The 16566-nt window shown below is 40.1% G+C and overlaps 1 protein-coding gene across 2 annotated transcripts in view; it reads right to left on the minus strand.

Moving 5' to 3' along the window:
* The window catches only part of FRAS1 (Fraser extracellular matrix complex subunit 1), a gene marked incomplete at its 5' end in the record, with an annotated part of 457295 nt that overhangs the window by 97880 nt on the left and 342849 nt on the right, over positions 1–16566 (minus strand). For both annotated transcript variants that reach the window (XM_080673629.1, XM_080673630.1), the window contains 3 exons: positions 9835–10082; positions 12339–12464; positions 13570–13701. In XM_080673629.1, coding sequence (XP_080529755.1) covers positions 9835–10082; positions 12339–12464; positions 13570–13701 — 506 coding nt within the window. The remainder of the gene's footprint in view (positions 1–9834; positions 10083–12338; positions 12465–13569; positions 13702–16566) is intronic.

Raw genomic sequence — 16566 nt, forward strand, 5'->3', positions numbered from 1 at the left:
TATCACTGCCAAACCAGCAATGCAAGAAATGCTAAAGGGAATGCTGTAAAAAGAAGAAACAAAAAGGAAAGAAGGAACACAGCCTCAAAAAATAAAAATGGCTACAAATAAGTACCTTTCAATAATAACTTTAAATGTAAATGGACTAAATGCTCCAATCAAAAAACATCAAGTGGCTGAATGGATAAAAAAACATGACCCATATATATGCTGTCTACAAGAGACCCACCTCAGAACAAGGGACTCACACAGACTGAAAGTGAAGGGATGGAAAAATATATTTCAGGCAAATGGAAATGAAAAAAAAAAACTGGGGTAGCAATACTTATATCTGACAAAACAGACCTCAAAGTGAAGGCCATAACAAGAGATACGAAAGGCCACTTCATAATACTAAAGGGATCGATACAACAACAGGATATAACCCTGGTAAACATATATGCACCCAATGCAGGAGCACCCAAATACATAAAAATTCTCCTGGAAGATATCAAGAGAGAGATAGACAACAATACAATCATAGTAGGAGAATTTAATATACCACTGACATCACTGGATAAATCCTCTAGACAAAAAATCACCAAAGACACAACAATCCTAAATGAATCACTAGATCAGATGGACTTAATTGACATCTTCAGAACATTTCATCCCAAAGCTGCACAATATATGTTCTTCTCAAGTGCACATGGGACATTTTCAAAAACAGACCACATACTGGATCACAAGCAAAGTCTCCCCAAATTCAAGAAGATTGAAATCATACCAAGCATCTTCTCAGATCACAATGCCATAAAATTAGAAATAAACTACAATAAAAACAATCCAAAACACTCAAACACTTGGAAGCTGAATAGTATGTTATTAAATATTGATTGGGTTACCAATGAGATCAAAGAAGAAATTAAAAACATTCTGGAAACTAATGACAATAAAAACACAACAATCCAAAATCTATGGGACACAATGAAAGCAGTCCTGAGAGGGAAGTTTATAGCTCTACAAACCTACCTCAAAAAACAAGAAAAAATGGTAGTAAATCATCTAATGCTACAACTCAAAGAATTAGAAAGAAAGCAACAAGAAAAACCCAGAGTGAGCAGAAGGAAGGAGATAATAAAGATCAGAGCAGAAATAAATGACATAGAGACCAAAAAAACAATACAAAAGATCAATGAACCCAAGAGCTGGTTCTTTGAAAGGATAAACAAGATTGATGAACCACTAGCCAGGCTCACCAAGAAGCAAAGAGAGAGGACTCAAATAAACAAAATCAGAAATGATAGAGGCGAAATAACAACAGACCCCACAGAAATACAAAGGATTGTTAAAAAATATTATGAACAACTCTATTCCAACAAACTAGACAACCTGAAGGAAATGGACATATTCCTAGAAAAATACAACCTTTCAAAACTCAATCAGGAAGATTCTAAAAATCTCAAAAGGCCAATAACTATGGAAGAAATTGAAGCAGTCATCAAAAAGCTTCCAGCAAACAAAAGCCCAGGCCCAGATGGCTTCACAGGGGAGTTTTACCAAACATTCAAGGAAGAACTAAAACCTATTCTCCTCAGACTATTCCAAAAAATTGAAGAGGAAGGAACACTTCCAAACTCATTCTATGAAGCCAGCATCACCCTAATACCAAAACCAGATAAAGACAACACAATGAAAGAGAATTACAGGCCAATATCCCTCATGAACATAGATGCCAAAATCCTCAACAAAATTTTAGCGAATCGGATCCAGCAATACATCAGAAAGATCATACACCATGACCAAGCAGGATTTATCCCAGGGATGCAAGGATGGTACAATATCCGCAAATCAATAAACATGATACATCACATAAACAAATTGAGAGATAAAAATCACATAGTCATAACAATTGACGCAGAAAAAGGATTTGACAAAATCCAACACCCTTTCTTGATAAAAACTCTCAGCAAGGTGAGAATAGAAGGATCATACCTCAACATCATAAAAGCCATCCTATCTAATAAAAGAGTAATATGCAAATTAACCCTCACTCCACTACACCCACAAGCCACGCCCACCAGCCAATCAGAGCGAATATGCAAATAAACCCAACCAAGATGGCTTATGGCCACAGAGAACAGGAGGGAGGCTTGGGTTTCCCTGGCAATGGAGGAAGCCAAGCTTTCCGCCTGCCCTTGCCGGCCTAGGCCTCCACTCAAGGATACAAAGTTTCAATGATAGAAGATACATAAACCCAAACAGAGATGCTGGCAGCCTCAGAGCTGGAAAGAGCAGGAGGCTAGGGTTGCCCCCGGTGATGGAGGAAGCCAAGCTTTCCCCACACGCTGGCCTCTGCTTAAGGCTACAAAGTTTCAATTATAGAAGATACATAAATCCCCCCAAAAAAGGCTGCCGCCACGGAGCAAGCGGATGGCTTGGCTCCGCTCCAGGCTACAAAGTTTCAATTGTAGAAGATAAATAAACCCCAGATACCAGCGTCTCCACTTGGGTCACCAGGGGGCGTGGCCGGCCTGCAAACCACCACAGGCCCCTCGCCCAGGCTGCCCCACGCCCCAAGGGAACCCCCACACTGATCCGGGACACCCTCAGGGCAAACCACCTGGCCCCCACCCGTGCACCAGGCCTCTATCCTATCCTCCTATCTAATAAAAGAGTAATATGCAGATTGACCATCACTCCAACACACAAGATGGCTGCCCCCATGTGGTCAAAGATCCTGCCCCCATGTGGACACAAGATGGCCACCACAAGATGGCCAGCAGGGGAGGGCAGTTGGGAGGGACCAGGCCTTAAAGGGAGGGCAGTTGGGGGCAATCAAGCCTGCAGGGGAGGGCAGTTAGGGGAGACCAAGCCGGCAGGGGAAAGCAGTTGGGGGCGACCAGGCCTGCAGGGAAAGGCAGTTAGGAGAGACCCAGGCCTGCAGGGGAGAGCAGTTAGGGGTGACCAGACCTGCAGGGGAGGGCAGTTAGGGGTGACCAGGCCTGCAGGGGAGGGCAGTTAGGGGCAAACAGGCTGGCAGGGGAGCAGTTAGGCATCAATCAGGCTGGCAGAGGAGTGGTTAGGGGGTGATCAGGCTGGCAGGCAGAAGCAGTTAGGAGCAATCAGGAAGGTATGCAGGCGAGCAGTTGGGAGCCAGCAATCCTGGATTGTGAGAGGGATGTCCGACTGCCCATTTAGGCCGATCCCACTGGGATCGGGCCTAAACGGGCAGTCGGACATCCCTCGAGGGGTCCCAGATTGGAGAAGGTGCAGGCTTTGCTGAGGGACACACACACCCCCCGTGCACGAATTTCGTGCACCGGGCCTCTAGTATATGATAAACCCACAGCCAGCATCACACTCAATGGACAAAAACTAAAACCATTTTCCCTAAGAACAGGAACAAGACAGGGATGCCCTCTCTCACCACTCCTGTTTGACATAGTACTGGAAGTACTAGCCATTGCTATCAGACAAGAAGAAGAAATAAAAGGCATCCAAATTCTAAAAGAAGAAGTAAAACTGTCCTTATTCGCAGAGGACATGATACTGTACATAGAAAACCGTAAAGACTCCATCAAAAAATTATTAGACTTAATAAATGAATTCGGCAAGGTAGCAGGATACAAAATTAATGCCAAGAAATCTATGGCATTTCTATATACCAATAGTGAACTTACAAAAAGAGAGACTAAAAAAGCAATCCCATTTACCATCGTACCAAAAAAATTAAGATACCTAGGAATAAACTTAACTAAAGAGGTAAAAGACCTATATGCAAAAAAACTACAGGACACTGAAAAAAGAGATAGAGGAAGATATAAACAGATGGAAGAACATACCGTGTTCATGGATCGGTAGAATCAACATCATCAGAATGTCCATACTACCCAAAGCAATCTATAGATTCAATGCAATCCCCATTAAAATACCAACGGCATATTTCACAGACCTAGAACAAACTCTCCAAAAAATTCATCTGGAATAAAAAAAGACCCCGAATAGCTGCAGCAATCCTGAGAAAGAAGAATAAAGTAGGAGGGATCTCAATACCAGATTCCAAGCTGTATTACAAAGCCACTGTTCTCCAAACAGCCTGGTACTGGCACAAGAACAGACATATAGACCAATGGAATAGAATAGAGAACCCAGAAATCGATCCAAACCACTATGCCCAATTAATATTTGACAAAGGAGGCATGAACATATAATGGAGTCAAGACAGTCTCTTCAATAAATGGTGTTGGGAAAATTGGACAGATTCTTGCAAAAAAATGAAACTAGACCACCAACTTACACCATACACAAAAATAAACTCAAAATGGGTACAGGACTTAAATATAAGACGGGAAACCATAAAAATACTAGAGGAATCCACAGGCAGCAAAATCTCAGACATATGCTGAAGGAACTTCTTCACTGATACTGCTCTTAGGGCAATGGAAACTAAAGAGAAAATAAACAAATGGGACTACATCAAAATAAAAAGCTTTTGCACAGCAAAAGAAACCATCAAAACAACAAGAAAGACCACTACATGGGAGAACATATTTGCCAATGTTATCACTGATAAGGGTTTAATCTCCAACATCAACAGGCAACTTATACAACTTAATAAAAGAAAGATAAATGATCCAATTAAGAAATGGGCAACAGACCTAAATAGAAACTTTTCGAAAGAAGACAGAAGGAAGGCCAAGAGACACATGAAAACATGCTCAAAGTCACTAATCATCAGAGAGATGCAAATCACAATGACAATGCGGTACCATCTCACACCTGTCAGAATGGCTATCATCAACAAAATCAATAAATGACAAATGTTGGCGAGGATGCGGAGAAAAAGGAAACTTGGTGCACTGCTGGTGGGAATGCAGATTGGTGCATCCACTGTGGAGAACAGTATGGAGTTCCCTCAAAAAACTAAAAATTTGACCCAGTAATACCACTTCTAGGAATGTATCCCAAGAAGCTAGAAACACGAATCAGAAAGGATATATGCACCCCTATGTTCATAGCAGCACAATTTACCATGGCTAAGATTTGGAAACAGCCTAAGTGCCCGTCAGCAGATAAGAGGATTAAAAAAACTGTGGTACATCTACACAATGGAATACTACGCTGCGCTAAAAAAGAAGGAATTCCTACCATTTGCAACAACATGGATGGAACTGGAGAGCATTATGCTAAGTGAAATAAGCCAGTCAGAGAAAGATAAGTATCACATGATCTCACTCATTTGTGGAATATAATGAACAACATAAACTGATGAACAAAAACAGTTCCAGAGACAGAGAAACATCGATCAGACCATCAAACCTCGGAGGGAAGGTAGGGGAGGATGGGCGTAAGGGAGAGAGATCAACCAAAGGACTTGTATACATGCATATGGGCCTAACCATTGGACACAGACAACAGAGGGGTGAGGGTGTGAATGGGGAGGATGGGGAGGTAATGGGTGATTAAGGATACATATGTAACATCTTAATCAATAAAGAAATTTAAAAAAAAAATAAAATAAAACAAACAAAAAAAAGTTATCTGTTATCCTGGTGATAGGCATTTGGTTTGTAATAGATAATATTGATATGAACATTTTTGTGCATATTCTTTAGTATAAATATATGTTTCTCTTATTGCATAGGAATCTAGGAGTGAAAGGGTTAAGGTATATATTCACCCCAAATGGTCATTCCAGTTTATACTTCCATGAGCAAAGTAAAAAACCTTCCTTAGACCAATTTCCTAACATTTGGTGTTGTCAGATTTTTAAATTTCTGCCAATTGAATTGGTATAAAATGATATGTAATCTGAACTTGCTTTCCCTAATGACAAAAAGGTAAATATTCCTTCTGAGATTTATTGGCCCTATGATTCATCTTCTGAAGTTCCTGTTAATGTCTCTTGTTCATTTTCTATTGGATTGGCTTTGCTTTTTCTTTTTGATTTGCAGATGTTGTTTATCTTTTCTGTGTTATTTTTGGTTTATGTGTTATAAATACCTTTTCCCAATTTTTAACTTGTCAATTTTCTGTATTTATAGTGTGTTTTAGGAAACATAAATTTAATTTTAATATAGGCAAATTTATCAATCTTTTCTAGTTTAAGAAATTCTTTCCTTTCCCAATATCATATATATATATGATATATATATATATGATATATATATATATATATATATCATATATATATATCCTAAAAAGAATTATAAAATTTTGCTTATAATACTTAAGTACATGATTTGCCTGGAGTTAATATCCATATAGGGTGTGAGGTAGTGGCACAAGTTCTTTTGTTTTTCCACATGAGTACTCATTTTGTGCAGATCCATGTCTTAATCAGTTTCTCTTGTTTTCACGGAACTGACTTGCTTCATCTGTTTTATATTGTCCCATGTGTGGGTCTGTTTCTGGACTCTTCAGCATATTCCTGTGCTACACTGCTTTAAATAGTGCAGTTTTATAATAAAGCCTGATATCTGGTATCATTCTTTTTCATAATTTTGGCCCTTTGTTCTTCCTTATATATTGAAGAATGAGCTTATCAAAAGCCATAAACAGGCTACTGGGCTTTTGATTGGATCTCAGCTGAATAGAAAGATCATTTTGTGGGAAAATTTATAACCTTTTTGATATTAAATCTTCTTATTCATGAAAATGGAAAACACATAATTTATTTAGAGCTTTTTAAAATGTCTGTCAGTGAAGTGACAAATTTCCCCTGTGAAAGAATGCCTGGTTTTTGCTAGATTTTGTCCAATGGACATGATTTTTGTGATGCTATTATAAGCTATTTTTAGTTACATTTACTGGCTATTGTTTGCTTATATATAGCAATGCTATTGCTTTATTGATCTTCCATTTGGCCTCTTGGTAAATTCTTTTATTCTAATACTTTGTCAAGAGATTCTTTTGGATTTTCTTTATAATCATTCATAGCATTAATTAACCCTAGAATTTATGCACTTTTTGTTACATTTATCCCTAGACATGTATTACACAATATTGTTATAGACTAGAGGCCTGGTGCATGAAATTTGTGCACTCGGGGATGGGGGGGCCCTTCAGTCCAGCCTGCGCCCTCTCGCAGTCTGAGAGCTCCGTGATTGATCCTCCTGCAGAGGGAGGCCCCGCCCACCGCTGCTGGCTGGGTAGCCTGGGCCTCCCTCTTTGGGGCGATTGTGGAGCCCCCTGGCCGGTGGCCTGGGCCTCCCTCTATGGGGCAATCATGGGGCAATGGCAGGGCCCCCCGACCAATCGCATTGCACCCACCTTGGCGGTGGCAGTCAGTGCTGGGTCGTTGCGGTGCCTGCGACCCAGGAGGGACTGAGAGGTCAGCAGTTCAGCCCGCTCACCAGTCCCCACCCACCCCAGCCTGTTGTGCGTGCAGCCTGGTGTTCGGTTGTCCATTTGGTCGTTTTGGACATTAGGACCCTGGTTCTTTATATATTAGGGTGGTATCATATTTTGAATTATTGTAGTTTTTTAATGTGTTTTCATTGTGTGTGTGTTTGTTGTTGTTTTTTTACAGAGAGTGGAAGAGAGAGAAACAGATTGGCTGCCTCCTGCATGCCCCCTACTGGGGATCAAGCCCAAAACCCTGGCAGTGCCCTGACTGGAAATCGAACCAGCAGCCTCTCTGTGAATGGGATGACACTCAACCAACTGAGCCACACTGGCCAGGGCTGAATTATTGTAGTTTTGGCTGGTACATATAAACATCATTAACTTTTAAGATCAATCTTATATCACCCTCCTCATATTACAGATGAAAAAAAAACTGAGCTCTAGAGAGTTAAGTAATTTGCTAAGGATTCCTATGCCAATAAGTGGTGAGCTTGGATTAAAACCCATCTGTTCTAACTACAAAATCCATAGCATCCCTCCCCTACTTGTTTACTTGCAGTGCATATAAACGGTGTAAAAGAACCACCATTAATAAGCAAATCACACAGAATCCCATTTCTGCCTTTTGTCTCTCCCGACATCCCATTAATGAACTCTAATTAAGAATAGGCTCACCTGCTCCTCTCCCTTTATATTCTGCTTCATTAATGATCAGATTTCATATGGCTTTTCCAACCTTTCTGAATGTTTGCTGCAAACTTACTAACTATGCACATCTAGAAAAAATTTCCCCATTATACTAAGTATAAAATTCTTCTACAGCCCTCAGAGAAAGTTAGTATACGCTTTAGCTAAGTCTTTAAAATATGCTATGCTTTCAGCAGGCTAGGACAGTTCTTTAGGAGTCTTTCTGCTCTAGTGGGTAAATTCGCATTCAATCAATTTCTGAAAATACACGTTCAGTTGCCAATGGGCTTGCATTTTGATATGCAGCTTATAATATGCAGTTAATGGGCAGGAACTGCTCCTGGAGTGCAATTTTGGTCTGTCAAACATTTTTCAAGCCTTGGTGATCTATTGATTAAATCTGTATTCATACATTTTTTATGAATTCATGAGTTTCATACAATTTAAGACCATAACCTATGGTAAAAATCACCTGTTGATTAAAAAACAAAACAAAATCAAAACTTCTGAAACTGTACTAGACCCATGAGAAGCATAGGATGGAATACAGTTTCCCATAATTTAAGAAAAGACAATCTGAGGAAGAAATCTGTGCAAAAGCAATTGAAGAAATTGTTCCCAGGCCAATGCTTTATCTCTCATACCACTACTTAGGACTAGATTTTATAGCCAGACTCTTCAGCCCAGTAAAGGATTACTTAAAACTACACAGTGTTATTTTTAAAGATTGCCACAGCTGGGTGGCTCAGTTGGTTGGAGAGGTGTCCCATACACCACAAGATGGCAGGTTCGATTCTAGGTCAGGCCTCATACCCAGTTTTCGGGTTTGATCCCCAGCGGGAGCAACCAATCAATGTTTCTCACATTTTTCTTTCTTTCTCTTCCTCTTCCTCTTCCTCTTCCCCCCCCCTCCTTTCCTCTCTCTAAAAAGATCAATTAAAAAAAAAAAAAAGCCAGATCATTGCTTAGAATTTTAAGATTAGTAGAGGAAAAATTCAATACTAAGAATGACTACCACTCAGATAATCATTCTTATCGTCAAGACATTTGTCAAAACTTCTCATTATTATGTTTACATTGAGAGTTCATATCTGTTTTACAACATACATAATTGAAAAATAAAATGAATTATCCTCATTCCTTAATGCTAAAGGTAAAATCAAAGAAAGAAGATGAGTTTTAATTTACAAGAATTATTATCAAGTTAAGGTCAGATGAGGAAAAAAACAAACTAGAGTTCCTTAGCTTACCCTTGTCCCCCAATCACCCTGCTTCTCTCGGGGCATGAACTGGAGGTGGAGTCTGGAACCTTGCCCAGGAGGCCTGGCAGAGAGGCACTGCCAAGGGGTGAGCCAGTGTTCTGTCTAGAGCTGGACCTGAGACCAAAGCTGGTGAAGAGTGGGCTTTCTCTTAGAAAAGTGGGCCATGAAATAGCATTACCTATTAGTCACTGACCAGGTAAGTTCTTCTGACATGCTCTTTCCATAATATTCTCATTTGAAACATTATGGATGGAGCTTAAAATGTGGGGACTTGGGCTTTTCTGACATTGGCAGTGTTTCCTATTGACAATCACTCATCCCTACACATACACATTGTGTGTTCATCAAGGTTTGCCCATTCACTTATCTGTGCATGAGACATTGAGAGCTGTTGGAATAAAGCGTGTAACAATTCTGAAGAGCACAGCTATAGGAAAGTTGAGAAAAAGTTCTTTATATGGCCATCTACCTGACGCCCCAGATACTCAGACATGGCACTGCTTGCCGGTCAGCCCACTCAGGCGCAGAGAAGAGGAAGGCAAGTGTAAGCACTTACGATGTAAGCAAGGTGAGATCTAGTGATTACAGCTGTGCTTTCACTGGCAACGGTCATGCTCAGAGAGGCACCGGCAGCCAGTCGAGGCGCTGGGGCCCCTGACAGTGACACCTCCACTCTCACGTCCACAGTCGTCGCAGAGAGGCCGTCTGTGACCGAGATCTCCATGCTGTCCTCCTGCACAGAAGAGCCGTCGTGGAGATACTGCAGCACATTTTTCTCAATATCCTCATATGTGAAAGTGTCACCTTTCAAGAATAAAACAAATTACAGACCAATTACTTCTGGGAATGACGCTTTTCATTTATATAACACCTTTGATCTCAGGATTTCAAAGCACATATAGGATCACAAGCTGGGAGATGGAAGCTAATTAGTCCAGCCACCCACCCAATATAGAATTCCCTTTACACTACCCTTGAAAAAGGTATTTAGCCTGTCCTTCAACACTTCTCAAGGTGAAAGGCTCACTGTTTGACAAGGTGGCTCATTCCACGGGAGGCAGCTCTACTGTGTGTGTGTGTGTATGTGTGTGTGTGTGTGTGTGTGTTTTAAATCTGCCTCTAGAAGATCCATTCATCATTTTCAGGTCTAGAGAATAAAGGACAAGCCTTTATTCTTTATGATAGTCCTTCTAGTATCTAATCTTGACACGAAAAAATTTTTGAACAATAAAATAAATTATTCTTAATGAACCTCTAAGAGATCTTTGTTTTAATTGAGAGTATAAGGTTTTTTTAAATTAAAAAATATCTAAAAATTAAAAAATGTACTTGAAGTTAGAAACTCTTAGTCTGGAGCACTAATTCATGATAGATTTGATATGTGCTGTGTGAAAAAGGTCATATTAGTTTAGGAAAAATAGGTTTAAACAAAATTTAAAATTAAAAACTATTTTTCTGATTTTATTTATTTATCCATTAATTTATTATTTTTCCCCATCACTATTTATCCTCTTCCACTCTCCTGCCTCTACAATCACCACACTTGTCCATGTCCATGAATTTATCTCTGCTTTTTCTTTTTTGCTTAACCCCCCCACCCCCGCCCCCAAATTCCTCTAGCCATAAGCTTGTCCCTATTTTGCTTGGTAGTTCAGTTTGTTCATTAAATTCCACATATGAGTGAAATCAATATGGTATTTGTCTTTCTCTGACTTTTAAAATGCAGGATTTATTAGAATTTTAGAATCTTTAATATACAATATTATAGCTTCTCAAAACTGTTTGGTCAAGGATCCATTTTTATGAGAAATTCTACTTAGTGTCCTGGGTCGCAACAATTCCACAGAGCATAGTCAAGGTACTGGTCTTCTTGGATGTTATATATTCAATTCTAGTTCCTGATAGATTATTGACTCTCATAACTGGTGTGATATAATTAAACTAAATAATTTATTCATGCTCTGTATTAGTCTTCTAAGCCTTCCCTTTCAACACTGTGTTACGGTGATTTACTGGTGCTAGTGGTGTTGCGCTTAAAAAAAGTAATAAACCTAATAAGTTTATTGTAATACCTTAAAAAGAACATTTTACTAACATCTTTGGATCTCTATGTTAATTACACAAATATAGGTGAAATATAATGTTCACAAAACTGGGCTATGACTATTATGCTCCTATTATGCTATGACTAGTACCTTAGGGTACTAGAAATCTATTCTAATAACCTATTTTTTGTTCAGTAAATTTGTAAAAAAAATCTGCCTTTGTGACTCCCAAGTGCCTACTGCTTGTTCTCACAAATTCAATCTACCTTCAAGGTCAAACACATGCCCCCTACCTCTGCAGGGATATTCAGAATAATGCATTTTTACATGACAACTAGAAATTATATGGAGGTTTTGAGAAAGTACAGATTGTCAGAATAAGCACAGAGCATCCCAAGGTGACAACTTTCAAAGGGGTAATATCTACTTTGATATATAAGGAATGACTATCAAAAATTAGGTTTAGTTATATTCTTTGTGCTTTTCTATACGTTCTAAACAATATGTGCTATTTTTTATAGCTGGAGAAAGTGCAGTAAATATTATTTTTGGAAAGCTGGTCACATCACCACACTGTTATACTGCGTAAACACTATTTTAAAAACATGTTCCTTTTTTTTATGGAGATACGTGTAGTTCACACCATCAGAATCACAGTGCTATAAATACTGTGAAGATTTACATATCATAGTAAGGAAACAAATTCATGTTCATGAACAGTCTATAGGAGAGTGACAGCTGACAACTCCTATGAGGTTGTTCTGAATGCATTTACTTCAGGTTTCAGAAATCAACCAATTGCACCTACAATTTGAGGAAACAGCTTCCTAGTTTTGGGCATAGGAGGTGGCACAGAGAAGTCCCAAATATTTCAGCTAATGAACTAAACACTATTTTTCCCCCTTTCTAAGTTATCTCCTCATAGTTTGTCCCACAAAATTGCTGACTTCTTGTCTGAGACACATAAAACTGACTGCAGAGCAAAAAATCCCTCGATGACAGAGTGAGCAGCTACCTGGGGCCATGGGCCCTGGGAACTCAGCTGTGTCCTTAAGGAGCACACCGTGCTCGGGCGGTTTCCGAAGCTCAAAGAGGAGTTCTTCAGGCGCTGTCTCAGCATCTCTTATTACCACCTGCAGCCCTGCGGTCAGGAGAATAAAGCCTGGTGAGAAGGTGTGCACATTAAACACTGTATTCTCTGTGTACACGGAAGCCACAGGCCAGGCTGGAAGCCATGTTGTGGGTAATCTGATAGTTATAAGAAAGCACTGTTTAATCCCAATCAACCACAAAGGAATAAAAACTGATAATACAGTCAATTCCCAAATTACAAGTAGATTCTTCCACAAGTTAACTTATAAGTAGGTAGCTCTGAATGCAGACACCGTTTTTTTTTTTCTTTTTAATAAATCTTTATTGTTAAGATTATTACAGTTGTTCCTTTTTTCTCTCCCCATAGCTCCCCTCAAGACACCGTTTTTATTTCTACACAAATGAAGGTATGGTCAGTCCTGATTAGCTCGGGTAGGTTTTCTTCCAAAAAATTCTTCCAAAAACTGTCTTTCCTTTTCATTGTTTCTTCCCTTCTTCTTTCTCTGAATCGACATAAGAGCCAAGTTATTTTAACAATAGCTCCTCCTGCCCTCACTGGAGTGAGAAGTAGGGTGAAAGTGACAGTTGTTTATAAGTTGGATGATAATTGATTTTAGGCCAAAACCCACATGTTGAAACTGGATAAGAATCTGCACTTAGGATGTTCTTGGCAAAAGAATACACTTTTAAAGAGTGAGTATAGTAATAGGTAAATCACATACAAAAGAACTGGGCCAACACTAACTCTTCACAGCTTCCCAAGGTTATTGTGATCCGTCATTTCTCCCGTTACTCTTTACTTTCTAAATAGGAAATGAAGGAAGTCACTGAAAAGGCTCCTCCCTATTCTCTCTGCTCTCTGTTACTTTATATTTTAGTGATGGCCACAAATCAGTCTCCTGGAGGCTGAACAATAAATTTTGTGTTATATTCCATCACTGAGTATTGGCCTCTGAAGGGTTTATTGCCTTCTCTCCATGCTATTTCTATTTTCATGGAACTGGGCAGAGGAAAGGATATAGATGAGGAGCAAGTACCTTCTGAAAGGGGAGGTCGTTATTTTTTGGTAAGCATCAAGAGGTTTGAACAGGAACCATTGCTAAAATATGGTCCCATTTTCAGAGCCATGCTTCTTTTGGGCTGCCAGTGCTTACCTACGGAAGTTCTGCCTCCTGGGCTGACCTTGAGCAGTGGAGCTGTGACCTGGAACGCTGCGGGGTGCCGATCAGAGTGAAGTAAGTGAATGGTGAGGGCCATCTCCGGACTCGTGTGTTCTCCATCCGAAACTAGAAAGGTACACACACATAAATCTGCTGTAGGCTGGTCACCTTCAGGCTATTTCCATAAATGTGTAGCCAGAGATTTTTAGATTACCATAGCACTTTGAAGAGATGCTGACAAATGGGAAAAGCGAGTAAGCAAGATACTGTGAGCTATTCTAACAAAACCTTTTCTATGGGATAACAAGAAGGGTAAAGGGCCATAACAACAAGTTCATTCCAAGAAGCAAGTTTCACAACAAGGTGATGTTGATAAATGTTAGTAGAAAGAAAAATAATACAAAACTTGTACCCTTATATGATGTTGGTAAAGGCTTTTATTTATGGGATTATTTTTTTATTAAAATCATTCTTCCAATGTTCCAGAGAAAGATTTTTTTTTTCAAGAAATCTCTTTTAGAAAGGACATGTCTGTATCTCCTTAGAAAATAGCTTTTGAACAGGACAGAAAATGTCCATACAAATATCTCTAATGGCATTTGGTTGGAAGTAAGCAGACCCATTTTTACCTGGTTGTTATGCACAACACAATAAATGGAAGACACCTTTGTGAACAAAACAGTGACCTTAAGATTTATTTCCCTGGATTACCTGACAGCCAAGTGAATACTGATCACCTGAGGGAAATGAAAGCAGAATTGCCTGATCCTTGATTCGTATTTCTACTTCCCCATAGCTTAACACACCCTTGCTTCTCTGAAAGCCAGGAGGATTACCTGCACCACTAGCTCACTGATGTGTTTATTTGTAGTGGCAATTGAGAAAACTGCACTATTGATTACTTTACTTTATTTTTATTTATTTATTTTTAACTTTATTTACTACGGATTATTTTTAAATGTGTGCTATGTTTTTAGAGGGGTTGGTTATAAGAAACTGGTTTCCTTCTTGACTTTCTTCTGAAAATAGTAACGGTCAATAGGAATCTGATCTGTATTTTTCCAAAGAAGACATATATATGACAAACAGGTACATGAGAAGGTGTTCACATCACTAATCATCAGGAAAATGCAAATCAAAACCGCAATGAGATATTACCTCACACCTGTGAGAATGGCTATTATCAAAAGCACAGTAATTAACAAGTGTTGGTGAGGATGTAAGATGAAGAAAACCTTTGTGCACTGTTTGTGAGAATGTATATTGTTGCAGCCACCATGAAAAACAGTGTGAAGGTTCCTCATAAAATTTAAAATAGAATTATGATATGACTCAGCAATCCCAAATCTGAGTATTTATCCAAAGGAAAAAAAACACACAAAAAAACAAAACACTAACTTGAAAAGATATCTGCATTCCCGTGTTTACTGCAGCATCCTATCTAATAAAACAGTAATATGCAAATTGACCATACCTCTGCTACACTCACAAGCCACACCCACCAGCCAATTGGGGGCTAGTATGCAAATTAACCCAACCAAGATGGCTGTGGCCACAGAGCGAGCAGGAGGCTTGGGTTTCCCCAGCAATGGCGGAAGCCAAGCTCCTGCAGCCCTGGCCTCTGCTCAAGGCTACAAAGTTTTAATTGTAGAAGATAAATAAATCCCAGATACCAGGGCCTCCACTTGGGTCGCCGGGGGCATGGTCGGCCTGCAAACCACCAAAGGCCCCTTGCCCAGGCTGCCCCATGCCCCAAGGGAACCCTCAGCCTGATCTGGGACACCCTTCAGGGCAAACCAGCCGGCCCCCACCTGTGCACTAGGCCTCTATCTTATAAAAGAGTAATATGCAAATTGACCATCACTCCAACACACAAGATGGCTGCCCACATGTAGACACAAGATGGCCACCACAAGATGGCCAACGGGGGGGGGGGCAGTTGGGAGGGACCAGGTCTGCAAGGGAGGGCAGTTGGGGGCGATCAAGCCTGTAGGGGAGGGCAGTTAGGGGGGACCAGACCGGCAGAGGAGGGAAGTTGGGGGCGACCAGGCCTGCAGGGAAGGGCAGTTGGGGAGGACCCAGGCCTGCAGGGGAGAGCAGTTGGGAGGGACCAGCCCTGCAGGGGAGGGAAGTTAGGGGGTGATCAGGCTGGCAGGCAGAAGCAATTAGGGGCAATCAGGAAGGCAGGCAGGCGAGCAGTTGGGAGCCAGCAGTCCTGGATTGTGAGAGGGAAGTCCGACTGCCCGTTTAGGCCCGATCCTACTGGGCAGTTGGACATCCATCGAGGGGTCCCAGATTGGAGAGGGTGCAGGCTGGGCTGAGGGACACACACCCACCCCTGTGCACGAATTTCATGCACTGGGCCTCTAGTTATTTATAATTGGCAAGGCATGGAAACAACCTAAGTGTCCATTAATGGATAAGTGGATAAAGTGTTCATTAATGGATAAGTGGATAAAGAAAACATCATATATATGTGATGGAATATTATTCAGCCATAAAAAAGAATGAAATCTTGCCATTTGTGACAGACAACATGGATAGACCTTGAAGACACGCCATATGATTTCACTTATATGTGGACCCTAAAAAATGAACAGATTAGTGGTTGCTAGAAGTAAGGGATGGGAGGTGGTGAAATGAGTGAAGGTGGTTAAAAGTTACAAACTTCCAGTTATAAGATAAATAAGCCCAAAGGATGTAATGCACAACATGGTGATTATAGTAAATAATACTGTATTGCACATTTGAAAGTTGCTAAGAGAGTAGATCTTAAAAGTTAACCATGAGACATCACACAAACAAAATGAAGGATAAAAACCACATAATCATGTCAATAGATGCAGAAAAAAGCATTTTTTAAAAATCCAGCATCCATTTATGACAAAAACTCTCAGCAAGGTGGGAATAGAGGGAACATGCCTCAACATAATAAATGCCATATATGACAAACCCACAGCCATACTCAATGGGCCAAAGCTACAAGCATCT

This window comes from Plecotus auritus (assembly GCF_963455305.1).
Source record: "Plecotus auritus genome assembly, chromosome: 1".
Lineage (NCBI taxonomy): Eukaryota > Metazoa > Chordata > Mammalia > Chiroptera > Vespertilionidae > Plecotus > Plecotus auritus.